The sequence below is a fragment of the Corapipo altera genome, unplaced genomic scaffold, assembly GCF_003945725.1.
Source record: "Corapipo altera isolate COAL_440 unplaced genomic scaffold, ASM394572v1 61049, whole genome shotgun sequence".
NCBI classification, from domain to species: Eukaryota; Metazoa; Chordata; class Aves; order Passeriformes; family Pipridae; genus Corapipo; species Corapipo altera.
Genome location: NW_020885256.1, coordinates 1 through 11783, shown reverse-complemented (window position 1 = coordinate 11783; position 11783 = coordinate 1). Strand labels below are relative to the sequence as shown.

At 64.9% G+C, this 11783-nt stretch overlaps 2 protein-coding genes across 2 annotated transcripts in view; one reads left to right on the top strand and one right to left on the bottom strand.

Moving 5' to 3' along the window:
* HADHA (hydroxyacyl-CoA dehydrogenase trifunctional multienzyme complex subunit alpha) overlaps positions 1 to 5781 on the top strand; it is a gene marked incomplete at its 5' end in the record, with an annotated part of 19786 nt that extends 14005 nt beyond the window's left edge. The window contains 6 exons of the mRNA XM_027631429.1: positions 400 to 540; positions 1637 to 1705; positions 1970 to 2165; positions 2486 to 2600; positions 3439 to 3584; positions 5248 to 5781. Coding sequence (XP_027487230.1) covers positions 400 to 540; positions 1637 to 1705; positions 1970 to 2165; positions 2486 to 2600; positions 3439 to 3584; positions 5248 to 5393 — 813 coding nt within the window. The remainder of the gene's footprint in view (positions 1 to 399; positions 541 to 1636; positions 1706 to 1969; positions 2166 to 2485; positions 2601 to 3438; positions 3585 to 5247) is intronic.
* A 644-nt stretch (positions 5782 to 6425) lies between these two features.
* Positions 6426 to 10972, bottom strand: GAREM2 (GRB2 associated regulator of MAPK1 subtype 2; the record flags this gene model as incomplete). The annotated part of the gene is made up of 4 exons (XM_027631430.1): positions 6426 to 7544; positions 7666 to 7832; positions 8515 to 9624; positions 10778 to 10972. Coding segments are annotated over 4 exons (2331 nt in total), but the record flags the coding sequence as incomplete, so codon positions are not given.
* Between the last annotated feature and the right edge of the window lie 811 nt (positions 10973 to 11783).

Genomic DNA, 11783 nt, shown 5'->3' with positions numbered 1-11783 from the left:
TGCCCTGCCAGCTCAGGATCCCTGTGCCCTGCCAGCTCAGGATCCCTGAGCCCTTCAGGTCACACTGTGCCCATCCTTTGCTTGGGGACAGGCTCAGCTGGGACTCACAGGCAGCATTTACTGCCAAGACTGTAAAGTACAGAGAGAGCTGGGCAGCTCTTGGTGCTGTGAAGATCACACCTTGATCCTGAGGCAGGACTGTGCCTCAGGCATGTGCTGTGTCCTTGGGAAAACCAAGGAGAGAAGGGAGTTGGGGAGCATTCCTGCCACAGAGGGGTGGAGTGGGGTGTGGTGGGGGCCCTGCAGCCCATGCTGGCCTTCCCTCTGCGCTTGACTCGCCCAGCAGATTCTTCTGGGAGCCAAAATCCACGTTAACCCCGAGCTCTTCCCCCTGCCCAGGTCATTGGGATGCACTACTTCTCCCCGGTGGATAAGATGCAGCTGCTGGAAATCATCACCACAGACAAAACCTCCCAGGACACGGCGGCTTCCGCCGTTGCTGTTGGCCTCAAACAGGGCAAAGTCGTCATCGTGGTGAAGGTGAGGGGACAGGGCACGAAAAACAGGAGCTGGGCCAATAAACACAAGGGCCTGTGCTCTGACAGGAGGGTGAAACCTGGCTCTGGACACGCTGGGAACAGCTGCTCCTGCTGGGAAGTGAAAAGGGAGGTCAGAAGGGGGCAAGAGCCCACATGATCCTCACGTGTCCTCGGGAACAGCCGTGGAAGGCCACAGGAGGAGCTGCCAGTCCTGCCCCACACAGGGACAGGGGCTGCCCTGGCATCCCACACGTCTGGGTGTGCCTGCACAGGGCTGCCAGCACCCCAGGTCCCAGCAGGGTGTGAGGGCAGTGAGCAGCAACCCTGCTCTTCCTGGGCTGAATCTTGGGTGGGAGGGACAGGAATACAGGTACAGAGGATTTAGTTGGGATACTGGGGAAGGAATCCTTCCCTGTGAGGGTGGGGAGGCCCTGGCAGCTGGCAGAGAAACTGTGGCTGCCCCTGGATCCCTGGAAGTGTCCCAGGCCAGGTTGGACAGAGCTTGGAGCAACCTGGACTGATGGAAGGTGTCCCTGTCTTTTCCCTCATGCCTGAGGTTGCAGCAGTGCTGAGCAGGTTGTTCCTGCACTGCCAGGAAAACTGGCTTGTCCAGAAGTGCTCTGGGCATCTCTGAAGGCCAGTGGGGATGCAGTGCTGCTTCCCTGAGCCTCATCCCCACCCCAGCTGCCTCCCTGAAGGGCAGTTTGCAGCTCCTCTGTTGCTTCCTGGCTTTGTGGGGAGTATCAGAGGTGAAACAACTGGATTTTGCTGGTTTCCCTTGTGCTGAACACCCTTTCCCTCATCAACCTGTTGGGCTTGCTGAAGCAGCAGCCTGCCTGGGACCTCCAGGCACTAGTTCAAATGAAAACACAGTGATGGGAACTTCCAGAGAGTAAGTTCATGGGAGTGTTCAAACACTGCTGAACCCTACAGGGAAAAAATACCCTATTCCAGCAGTCGGTAACATAGTGTTAGAAATGGGGTTTGGGGTGTCTGAGCTGCAGCCTGGGCTGTGAAACACAGCTCTGGTGCTGCCAGGAGGCCGTGCTCCTGCAGCTGGGACTCACCTGGCTCCCTGCTGTGCTCCTCTTCCCTAGGATGGGCCTGGATTCTACACCACCAGGTGCCTGGGGCCGATGCTGTCGGAGGTGGTCCGAGTCCTCCAGGTGAGTGTCCACCAAATAGTCGTGGAAACTCTGCTTCTTCCCTGAGCAGGGCTGGGCCCAGCCTGGCTGTGGGCAGGAGGGGAGGTGGGTGACCAGCCCTGGGGCTCGTGGTTGTCCCCATTCTGCCCCTGGCTCCTGTCCCAGTCCCACAGCCTGTGGGGCTGCTCGCAGCGCGTGTCCCCAGAGCGGTGAGAGCTCTCTGCCCCACACTGGCTGTCCAGGACCTCACCCCTACATCCCATCACTTCCCTTCTAATCCTGCAGGAGGGCATTGACCCAAAGAAGGTAGATGCCATCTCCACAGCCTTCGGGTTCCCGGTGGGAGCCGCCACGCTGATCGACGAGGTGGGCGTGGACGTGGCCACGCATGTGGCCGAGGACCTGGGCAAGGCCTTTGGGGAGCGCTTCGGGGGAGGCAGCATCGACCTCTTCAAGCTCATGGTGCAGAAGGGCTTCTTAGGTGAGGGGCTAAGCTGTTTCCACCTGAAGGGTTCCCCCCTTTGCCCCCGGGAATGGGTCAGGAGTCCCTCCCGCAGAAACGGCGGTGTTTGTCTTCTGGACCTAGAGAAGGCGTTAGGGCCTGGCACCGTGGCAGCATCTTGCCAAGGGGTCAGGTGGAGGTGGGTCCCTTCCCTCTGGCCGTGCTCTGCAGTGCAGGGTGCTGCTGGAGGATGTGCCGTGGGAGCAGGAAGCGGAGCTGCAGGGAGATCAGAGGCGAAGGTGTCAGGAGGGAAGGGGACACGTGGCAGGATGTGACTGGGCTCCTTTCATCCCCGGCAGGTCGCAAGGCAGGGAAAGGCTTTTATGTTTACCAGGAGGGAGTGAAGAACAGGAGTGTGAATTCCGGCATGGATGAGATCCTGGCACAGTTCAAGGTGCCGGCGAATCCTGATGTGTGAGTACTGGGAGAGACTGAGGGGGGGTGGCTCAGAGCCTGCCCGGATCAGAGCCTGCCCAGCTCCTGGTGCCTCTGAGCAGCAGCACGAGGGGCACTGGGGAGGCCACGATGCTGCCAGGGCTGGAGCCCCTCTGCTCTGGAGCCAGGCTGGGAGAGCTGGGGAAGAGAAAAATCCAGGGAGACCTTGGAGCCCCTTCCAGAGCCTAAAGGGGCTCCAGGAGAGCTGGAGAGGGACTGGGGACAAGGGCTGGAGGGACAGGACACAGGGAATGGCTTCCCACTGCCAGAGGGCAGGGAGAGATGGGAGATTGGGAAGGAATTGTTGGCTGGGAGGGTGGAGAGGCCCTGGCCCAGAGAATCTGTGGCTGCCCCTGGATCCCTGGAAGTGTCCAAGGCCAGGCTAGACGGGGCTTGGAGCCACCTGGGCTGGTGGAAGATGTCCCTGCCCATGGCAGTGGGTGGCACTGGATGAGATTTAAGGTCCCTTCCCACCCAAACCAGTCTGGCATTCCATGACATTGCCCAACACAGAGCTTGATCAAGCTTTTGCCTTTATTCCAAATCCATCTCCACACAATCCTGAGTGATGTGCTCCAGGGGGCCCTGCCTGATCAGGGGGCTTGAAGCAGACAAGCTCCAGTGGTCCCTCCCACCTCGAACCATTCCATGGTTCTCACTTGCCCGCTTCAGGACACGTCCCAGCTCTTCTTCCTGCTCCTCCTGAGGACAGGGACACTCCCACGGGGGCCACCCTCCCCCCCCCGTGTGCCAGCCTGGGGTGCTCTGCCCCCACCACTGCCCCCCTGGCCAGCCCTGACGGGCTCTGTCCCCGCAGCTGCTCGGAAGAGGACATCCAGCTGCGCCTGGTGACGCGCTTCGTGAACGAGGCGGCGCTGTGCCTGCAGGAGGGCATCCTCAGCAACCCCATCGAGGGAGACATCGGCGCCGTCTTCGGCCTGGGCTTCCCACCCTGCCTGGGAGGTGAGTGCCATGGGCTTGGCTCGAGAATCGCAGAATCACAGAATCAGCTGGGTTGGAAGGGACCTCCGAGATCATCAAGTCCAACCCTTGATCCAGCACTGCTGTGGTTACTAGGCCCATGGCACTGATGCCACATCCAGTCTCTTTTTAAAAATCTCTGGGGATGGAGAATCCACCCCTTCCCTGGGCAGCCCATTCCAATGGCTGAGCACCCTCTCTGTAAAAAAATTCTGATATCCAACCTAAACCTCCCCTGGCACAACTTGAGACCGAGCCCTCTTGTCTTGCTGATGGTTGCCTGGGAAAAGAGACCAACCCCCCCTGGCTCCCCCCTCCTGTCAGGGAGTTGTAGAGAGTGAGGAGGTCTCCCCTGAGCCTCCTCTTCTCCAGGCTGAACAGCCCCAACTCCCTCAGCCTCTCCTCACAGCACTTGTGCTCCAGTCCCTTCCTCAGCCTCGTTGCTCTCCTCTGGACCTGCTCCAGCCCCTCAATGTCCTTCCTGAACTGAGGGGCCCAGAACTGGACCCAGCACTCCAGGGGTGGCCTCACCAGTGCTGAGTACAGGGGCAGAATCACTTCCCTGGACCTGCTTCACCCCGGGCTGTGGCCGTGTGGCAGGGCAGGAGTTAAGGCTGGGTTTGAGCTGCAGCCTTAAGGAAACAGCCTCAAGTTGTTTGGGTTGGATATTAGGGGAAATGTCTTCCTGGAAACGGTTGTCCAGCCCTGGCACAGCTGCCCAGGGCAGTGGTGGAGTCCCCGTCCCTGGAGGGATTTAAAAGCCCCATGGATGTGGCACCTGAGGACATGGGTCAGTGGTGGCCTTGGCAGTGCTGGGGATGGTTGGACTCAGCGTCTTAGAGGGCTTTTCCAACCTAAATAATTCTTTGACTCTGTCTCCTGCCACTTGCCTGGGTGAGCAGGGGTTGTGCTGGAGCCCAAGGACCCACCTTCACCCGCTGCCCTCACTGATACAGCAGAGCTGGTAACCTCAGCTGTGCTTCTCCAGCCAAGGGACTTGCTGGGCCCAACCAGGACCACGGACCAAGTTCCCTGGGACCCAGCTGTGACCTGGCTGGGTGGCCATGGCTGTGGCCTGGGCCATGGATGAGGCACGAGCTGGAGGTTGGGTCACAACTGGAGGCCACCACGGGCTCTTGGGCACAAAGTGGTGCTTCTGCCACAGGCCTGGTGCTTTCCCTCCTTGAGCCAAGCTCAGGCTGTGGGAGCAGCCCCAAGGGACTTCCTACGAGAGCATGGGGTGGCAGGACAAGGGAGAATGGGTTCATTTTCAGAGGGCAGGGAGAGATGGGATATTGGGAAGGAATTCCTGGCTGGGAGGGTGGGGAGGCCCTGGCCCAGTTGCCCAGAGAAGCTGTGTCTGCCCCTGGATCCCTGGAAGTGTCCAAGGCCAGGTTGGACAGGTCTAGTGGGAGGTGTCCCTGCCCATGGCAAGGGGTTGGAATGAGAGAAGCTTTAAGGTCCCTTTCCAGAACCATCCCACGATTCTGTGATTACCCACATCCCAGCCTGTGGGGTCAGGCCCTGCCCAGTGCGGGTGGGCAGCGAGCAGGGTCCTGGGTTACCCTGACAAGAGACTTGGGGGGTCTGCCACCCCCTTGGTGCCTGTCCCTCCCGTGCCAGCGCCGTGTCCCTGTGCCCGCAGGTCCCTTCAGGTTCGCCGACTCCTATGGAGCCCGGCAGCTGGTGGACAAGCTGCGCAAGTACGAGGCCGTCTATGGCAGCCAGTTCACGCCGTGCCAGCTGCTGCTGGACCACGCCAACAACCCCAGCAAGAAATTCCACCAGTGAGGGACCCGGTGACGCGCCCACAGCTCCCCGGGGCTGCGCGGCGTTCCGGGACACCCCATTGTGTTCCGGGACACCCCATTGTCCGTAGGTTAATCTCCAAAGCCCCGGGGGAGGAAGGGGAGGAGGGAGGGGGGCACCGGGCTGCCTCATGGCTTGTAGTCATTTCAAGTGCCTTATCAGCCACTGTGTGTTGGGCACCTCCGTCCCGTGCCAGCCTGGGCCAGCCTCTCCGTGCTGGGGAGGGGATTTCTGCTGCCTTCGCCTCCATGCTGCGGCCTCCAGGGCTCCCAGTCTGGCCAGTAGCATCCAGCACGTGGCTGGAGCCGAGGCCTTGCCTTTCCATAAACATCTACCAAAATAAAGCCCCGTCTCCTGGGTTTGGACTCCATGCCTGCTTCTCCTCCCGTGTCCTTGGGCAGCGCCGAGGGAGAAGAGTCGGGAATAAAAGCATCCAGGCACTGCCCTGGGAACCCCTCCCACAGAGGGGCTGCAGGGCTCACAGAGGGGCTGTCGGAGGGGCAGGTTGGCAGCAGAGCAGGGTGGCAGCTCTGTCACCTCTGCCATCACTCAGGGGCTGTGAGGAGCCTCTGGCTCCGTCTGGCCCCGAGCGCTGCCACGGGCGATCCCGGCGGGAGATCCCGGCAGATGGACCCGCCTGTAATTGCAGATCAAGCAGCCAAAGGCCAGAAGGGTCCCCCGTGGGGAGAGCTCAAGTTAAACTAAAAGGTTTTAAATCTCTGGGCACCTGTCACTGGCCCACCCCCCCTTCCATCCCTGGCTTCCTTTCCAGCTTCCAGGCGTTCTCCTGCGCTGTGGCAGGGCTGGGCCCGGGAGGTGCTGCTCTGCCTGTCGCCTCTCTGCTTGTTTCTCAAAGCCCCAGGGCAAAACAGCTCCAAGAGTAACGTCTTCCCTTGAAGGAGCCCCTTCCCAGGAGGTGGGAAGGGTCTGCAAGGATGGGAGAGACCCCCAGAGCCTCCCTCCCCACCTGTGCCCCCTTTCCCTCTTCCCCGAGCAAGAGCCTTCTCCAGCAGCTCGTTACTCCCGTACGTTTATTGTGCTAATCCACAAGGATTAAGTTAAACCAGTCAACGCAAAATCCAGTGTCTTCCAGCCCGTTGGGGCCAAAATTACTGTCCAGTGTTAAAATGGGAAGGGGGGGAGGGCTGGGCAATGGGGCCGAGCTGCCGGGGGGAGGAGAACCCCCCGTGCTGCCCCATCGGAGCAGGGATGGGAACGGGGCGAGGTCCGGGCGCCTCGGGGACCTCCCGGGGCAGGGGGTCCCCAGCGCGGGGTTAGATCTTGGGGCGCCAGCCCTTGATGAACTGCATGATCTTCTTCACCTGGAGCTTGGTGAGGCGGAAGTCGTCGGCCAGGATCTCCTCGCTGAGCTGCACGAAGATGCTGCCGTCGATGCGCTCGCGGGCGAAGAAGCTCACGACGTCCTCGGAGAGGCCGATGAAGCGCAGGCACTTGGACACCTCCTCCAGCGACAGGGCCGACAGGTCGGCGGGGGGCAGCCAGGCCGGGCCGTCCCCGCCGGGCCGGGGGGCGGCCGCCGAGGCCCCCCCGTCCCCCCGCGCCGCCGGAGGCACCTCGATGACTCCCTGGGCCAGGTACAGGCGGGCCACGCCCTCGGCCCCGCGCAGGACGGCGGGGGACAGCGGGGACGCCCCCCGGATGACGATGCCGTCCCCGTCCAAACCCTTGGGGGGCCGGGGAGGGGCCGCCGGCTCCTCGAGGGGGGTGAAGGGCTCCGGCGAGGAGGAGGAGGGTGGTGCGGCCGGGGCCGAAGGTGCTTTGGACCACTCGGGGCTCTCCGGCCACTCGGCCGGGCCGGCGAAGGGGTTGAGGGCCCCGAAGGGGGCAAAGCGCTTTTGGGGGTGCGGGGGCTTGAGGCGGGGGCAGCTGCGGAAGGGCTTCAGGGGCGGGTCGGCCCCCGGCAGCGGCGTGGAGCAGGCGCTGCCCGCCCCGGCGCCCGGCTCGGCGTATGCCCAGGGCTCCGACCAGGAGCCGGGCGGCGGCTGGGCCGCGGCGGGGGGCAGCGGGCGCCCGGGGGGCTCCCCGGCCTTGCAGTCGCCCCAAGTGCAGGGGTAGCAGTACAGGGAGTAGGCGTCGGGCGAGGGCGAGCCGCTGCCGCTCCGCGGGGCCGACCTGCCGGGGAAGGGGAGCCCCGTCACCATCGCCCCGTCCCCACCGGGGACCCCCCGCCCCCGGCTGTCAACCCCCCAGCCCGTCCCCTCCCCGGCACCGCCACGTCCCCGGAGCCACTCACCCGTCGAGGAGCCCCGAGGAGTAGTAGGAGAGGCTGGGGCTGGGCGAGGGCGCGGGCGCTGCCAGCTTCGGGCAGCGCAGCGGGGCCGGGGGGCTGCAGGGGCCCGGGGCGCGGCTGCCCCGGGGCGGCACGGGGGGCGCGTTCAGCAGCCGGCACTCCTCCTTCACCTGCAAACGGGGGCGAGCGCCGTCAGACCCCCGGCAGTCAGACCCCCGGCTGTCAGACCCCCCGGCAGTCAGACCCCCGGCAGTCAGACCCCCGGCAGTCAGACCCCCGGCAGTCAGATCCCCGGGCCGTCAGACCCCCGGGCAGCGCCACCGGAGGGTGATGGGGGGGCTCGGGGGCAGCCGGCCCTGGTGGAGCCGTGAAGCTCCGGGTGCCAGCGGGGAGATCTGGGACCCGTGCGCTGCCTGGCGGGGGAAGCCCCCAAAAATGTGGGTACTCCGGTGGTGAAGGGGAGCCTGAAATTTTGGGTACTGTGTTGTGCGGGGAAGACCAGAGGATTTTGGGTGCCCCGCGGTGCGGGGAAGCCCAAGAGCTTCAGGTCCCCCCGTGGTGCAGAGCCCTGGGGAGCGGGGACCCCGAGGCCACAAGGGTGTCCCTGAGGATTCGGGTGCCCCGTGGCGATGGGGAGCCCTGGGGAACCGGGGACCGAAGAGGATTTGGGTGACCAAGCAGAGCTGGGGAGGGACCCCCAGGCCGGGGGACAAGGCTCGGAGCCCGGGGAGGGGGTCGGGCTGGCCCTGCCGCGGGACTGGTTGTGCCGTGGGGGTCACCGAGCCGTGAGCTGGCCGAGGGACCCCCAGGGCTGCCATTCCCCACCCCTGGGGACAGGACCGCGGCTCTTACCGCCTCCGATTTGGGTGGCACCGGGGGCGGGGTGTCCCCGCGGGGCTCGTCCCCGGGGCGGTGCGCGGAGCCCAGCGCGGGGACGGCCCCGAAGGACACCAGGTCGGGCCGGCCGCCGGTGCCGCCCAGCTCGCAGCAGCCCTCCGGGCCGGGATTGCTCCAGAGCTCCTCGTAGGGAATCTCCAGCGGCTCCTGAGTCCTGAACTCGGGCTCGGCCCAGTCGGGCGTCATGTACTCGCGCTCGGGGTCGGGGAAGTCGGGCAGCGGCGGGCGGGGGGCGGCCCCGCCGAGGCCCCGCGGTCCGTGGCAGCGGGCGGGGGGTTCCCGGGGGGGCTCCCGGGAGCCGCAGGCACAGAGGGAGAGGCGCTGGAGGGGCTGGCTGAGCTCGTCGCGGGCGCAGGCGGGCAGGCAGAGCCGCAGGCGCCGCGGGCTGGCACATTCCTCCAGCAAGTCCGGCTTGGCCTCCCGCACGGCCCGCGAGTACTCGTCGGGGTTGAAGCGGTCCTGGCAATACGCGGCGCTGTCCCGCAGCAGCTTCTCCAGCTGCGGGTCCCCGGCCAGCAGCCCCTCGGGCAGCTGGAAGCGGGGCATGTCGGTCAGCAGCAGGAAGTGGAAGGGCACCAGCTCGTCGCGGCGCAGGATGCAGCACAGCACCACCGTCTTGGAGATGATGCTGACCAGCTTGTAGCAGTGCCCCTCGCGGATGGCGTGCAGGTCGTAGGGGTTGCGGGCGGGCCGGCTCGGCACGGCCACGTTCACGGGCAGCCGCACCTTCTCGATGATGCTGCGGATGGTGTGCTCGCCCTCCTGCAGCCGCAGCTCCAGCGGGCTGCGCGTGCTGAAGCGGCCCTTGCACTGGAAGGGCAGGCTCAGGCTCTCGTTGGTGCGGTGGTTCATGCAGATCAGACACGGCATCTTGCCCTTCACCTGCCGCGCCCCCGCCGCCGGCGCCGCCTTGCCCAGCTTGCGCAGGAGGGTGTTGAAGCGCGACTTCTCCTTCACGGTCTTGGCGCAGAGGATCTCCGCCTGCCCCATCAGCGTCAGCTCGTCCCCCGCGTTCAGCGTGAAGTTGTAAACCTCGCTGTCCTCGCTGAACTCCCCCGACACCACCTGCCCGGGGCAGCCCGACGTGAGAGAGAGAGAGAGAGACCCTGCCCTGCCGGGGCCCCTGGTGTCCCACTGCCATCCCTGACATCCCACCACTACCCTGTAATGTCCCACCACCATCCCTGACATCCCACCACTATCCTGGGTTGTAATGTCCCACCACCACCCCTGACGTCCCACCACTGTCCTGTAATGTCCCACCACCATCCCTGATGTCCTGCCACTATCCCTGATGTCCCACCACTACTCTGTAATGTCCCACCACTACTCTGTAATGTCCCACCACCATCCCTGGCATCCCACCACTACCCTGTAATGTCCCACCACCATCCCTGGTGTCCTGCAACCTACCCCTGACATCCCACAATTACCATGTAATGTACCACCACTCCCTGCTGTCCTGTTGTTCTCTCCTAACACCCCATCAGTGACCCACAGAGTCCCACCACACCCCTTGGCATCCCACCACCATCCCCTGGTGTCCCACCACCATCCCCTGGTGTCCCACCACCATCCCCTGGTGTCCCACCGTCCTCTCTCGATGTTCCACCACTGAGCTCTTCTTTCCCCCACACCCCTCTTATTTCCACCACCCTGCCCTGATGTCCCACCACTGCCCCCACTGTCCCACGACCTACTCCTGATGTCCCACTGCCACCTCTTGATGCCCCACCACGAGCTGTTCATGACCCACCACCACTCCCTGCCCTCCCACTGTTCTCTCCTGACAACCCACCACTGACACACGAAGTCCCACCACGTGCCCTGACGTCCCGCCACCATTCCCTGCTGTCCCGTTGTCCTCTCCTGATGTCCCACTATCATCTCCTGATGTCCCACCACCAACCCCTCCTGCCTCACCCCCATCACTGTCCCCAGTGTCCCCTGACTTCCCACCACCACTCCCTGCTGTCCCTGCAGTGTCCCCTGCTGTCCCTGCCATGTCCCCTGCTGCCCCTGCAGTGTCCCCTGCTGTCCCTGCCATGTCCCCTGCTGTCCCTGCCATGTCCCCTGCTGCCCCTGCCATGTCCCCTGCTGCCCCTGCCATGTCCCCTGCTGTCCCTGCCATGTCCCCTGCCATGTCCCTGCCATGTCCCCTGCTGCCCCTGCAGTGTCCCCTGCTGCCCCAGCCCCGTGCCCCGCTGTCCCCACGGACCTTGACGCTGAAGGTGATGGCCTCCATGACGAAGATGCGGTCTGGGAAGGTGCTGGCCACCTCCTCCACGCTGTTGAAGTACTGCACGGGCTCACGGATGTCCCGGTCCTGGTCCAGCAGCTTGAACTTCCCTGCGGGGGACCCCCAATCCCACGGAGGTGAGAGGAGCCCGGCTCCAGCACTTGTCCCAGGGACCTACTGTCACCCCTCTCGGGGTGGGAGCCACCCCCGAGGAGGACCTGGGGTCCCCACCACTCATTTGGGGACATTTCCATGGGCTTCACCGGTGTCCAGGTGCTGCAGGGGGACCCCAGAGCACCCCCAGTCCCTGCAACCCCCACGGCAGCACCCGGGGGGGCACACGGGGAGTCTTGGCACTGCCACTCGTCACCCCCCGAGAGCTGCAGGGCCCCCACAAAAGCGTCCCCGTGAATGGAGGGACTCACATGGAGCGGCCAAAATTACAAGGGGTGCCCATTACCCCCTAAAAACCCCAAAACCAGCCCCCCTCTGCCCCACGCCTCGGGTGGGAGAGTCCCCGGGGAGGGGACCTGGGAGGGGGCCCGGGGGCTCGGCAGCGGGAGGGAGGGAGCGGCAGGAGCGGGCGCGGGGGGAGCTGCGGCCGCGGCGAAAGTGCCGCCGGCGGCATCGGCTGGCGGGGACGGACCTGAGGGGAATATTAATCCCCCCCTGCCCGCGCCAGGCGCGGCCGCAGCCCCTCGCCGGGGGAGCCGGGCACGGCGGCCCCTCGCCCACCCCGGGGCTGGAGCGGGGGCAGTCCCTCATGCCGGGGGCACGGCCGAGCCCCCGAAGGTTGTTAACACAGCGCCCGGCCCTCCCCTGCTCGTCCCCCGGGCCCGGTGATTAACCCCTCCCCCGCTCCACCGCCCATCATTTATTTATCAGCAGGACTCATTACCGCCGGGCACCACTTAGAGGGGTCGTTAAGGATCTGGCTACGGCGGCCGCCGGCAGCTCAGCACCTCTGTCTGCAGTGCCGGCCACA